General features: G+C 43.8%; 1 protein-coding gene across 1 annotated transcript; it reads right to left on the bottom strand.

Annotated features, from left to right (window-relative positions):
- SARC_07812 (hypothetical protein) lies at positions 1-1977 on the bottom strand (the record flags this gene model as incomplete). Its single annotated transcript, XM_014298240.1, has 2 exons — positions 1-723; positions 1738-1977. 2 exons carry the CDS (start codon positions 1975-1977, stop codon positions 559-561), a joined length of 405 nt encoding a protein of 134 aa, XP_014153715.1. The 3' UTR covers positions 1-558.
- Between the last annotated feature and the right edge of the window lie 308 nt (positions 1978-2285).

Raw genomic sequence — 2285 nt, 5'->3', positions numbered from 1 at the left:
TATATATATATAAATATATCGGTGAATAGAATACAGGGAAATGCTGCATACCCTACGGGTAAAAGCCCTATATTTATAAAGTCAGGGTATGCGTGTTTATCACAGCCATATGTAAGTACCCGCCTGGCATTCTGCTCGACAAGTGCTCCCTACATCTCGTCGTAGCTACTACCTCGTTGACTTTGTACTATGTAAGTACAAGGATGACATCAGAGCATGTATTGAGACACTCTGTATGAACTCTCATCGCATACCACAAGGTTCATTCGACAAGTGCTCTCTCTATATCCCATCGTACACAGCACCTGACAATACTAACTTATAATACAAATTCCGAATCGTCATATTCCTCCTGTGTCTGCTATCTCCAATTGGTCAGGCACTACACACGTCCCCCCCGACTCTTCGACGTACCCACTATCTTGACTATCATGCCTTACAATCTGACAATACTAATTTATAACTTAATATTCGTATCCATCTACATTACTTCACTATCTTGACTATATTGCCTTACAATCTGACTATACTAATTTATAACTTAATATTCGTATCCATCTACATTACTTCACCTTCTTCATCGAGAGTCTGAACACCGGGTGTGGGGATGCTCCACTGTCTAACCGTACCGTCGAGTGAGGCGCTTATCAGCCGGCGGTGCTCCTCGCCCTCACCCATGGGCTGAAACAGGGACGTCACTTGGTCGAAATGGCCTATAAGCGTCTGTGTGATACCATAGCAAGGCATATCAGGGTATTAGTACTATCCAGCCCTTACATATGTAAACACACAACGAACGTCGCTGAGTGTATAAGCGTCTGTGTGATACCATAGCAAGGTATAACAATATTAGTACTATCCAGCCCTTACATATATAAACACACTACGAACGTCGCTGAATTTATAAGCGTCTGTGTGCTACCGTAGCAAGGCATATCAGGGTATTAGCACTATTCAGCCCTTACATATATAAACACACAACGAACGTCGCTGAGGGCACTATAGGCGAATAGCGGACTGACGAACGATTGCGGATTTTGGTTCTGTTGTTAGATGTCTAATAACACGCTCGCATAAATGGGAATAGTTTTCACTGTTGAGATTCGGACGTCTGTGATTCAATGTAGTGCAAGGAACTCAGCATTGTACGGCAGAAGCTCCTCGGACATACATTCGCGATCAATGTCGAAGATTAACCGCCACGACAAACTATAAGTACAGTAGCTTATAACATAGAACAGTGTGACATACTATACGTACAGTAGCCTATAACATAGAACAGTGTGACAAACTATACGTACAGTAGCTTATAACATAGAACAGTGTGACAAACTATACGTACAGTAGCCTATAACATAGAACAGTGTGACAAACTATACGTGTAGTAGCCTATAACACAGAACAGTGTGACAAACTATACGTACAGTAGCCTATAACAGAACAGTGTGACAAACTATACGTACAGTAGCTTATAACATAGAACAGTGGGGCGTCGAGCACTACTTCAGCCTTACATGCCTCTTGATTCCCATGGGCCTACATCCACATGTTTGCGATACATACACATCAGAGATCAGGCGATCACCCCTCATCTAGCTATGACTTGCCAGGTCCGTGCCAGTCACTTGACACATGCATATACCCAAACACAGGTACTCTCCTGATCAACCGCAAAAGGTAACCTCTCATCTTTCGACCGTGACATGTATCCACCATCAACCTCTCTATCCTACTTACCACGGGGTTCTCCTTGACATCATCCGCGTCCCACACCCATATCTTGCCCGAGTTTGTGCCAGTGACCAATAAGGACCCCACCACGCATACAGCCGATACCCAGTCCTTGTGCTTATACACCGATACAGCTTGCCTGCTACACACGTCCCATCTGCGTACAGTCTTGTCTGCTGATCCGGTGTAGAGGACGTTGTCTCCAGTGATAGCCATGCAGTAGATAGATGTGTCGTGACCGGTCATTTCTCCTTCGCAGACTCCTGCAATTTGCATACACACGCACACAAGGACAGTCAGGAACTAACAAGTATATACATGTAAACAAGTGTGTGAATATGCGGTGAATAGTACGTCGTCTCCAGAGATGGTATCGATATGTCCTGATTGGTAATTGCGCATCACAAATAGCGTTTACGATATAACACAGACAAGTGGAATGCGCATATATATATATATATATATATACATAAATATACAAACATACACACGACAAACATACACATCCATACATACACCCGCACCCACCCACCCNCCCACCCACACACACACAC

Source organism: Sphaeroforma arctica (assembly GCF_001186125.1).
Source record: "Sphaeroforma arctica JP610 unplaced genomic scaffold supercont1.645, whole genome shotgun sequence".
In the NCBI taxonomy this organism is placed as follows: Eukaryota; class Ichthyosporea; order Ichthyophonida; genus Sphaeroforma; species Sphaeroforma arctica.
Note: the sequence above shows the minus strand (reverse complement) of the source record. Positions and strands in the feature narration are given on the sequence as shown.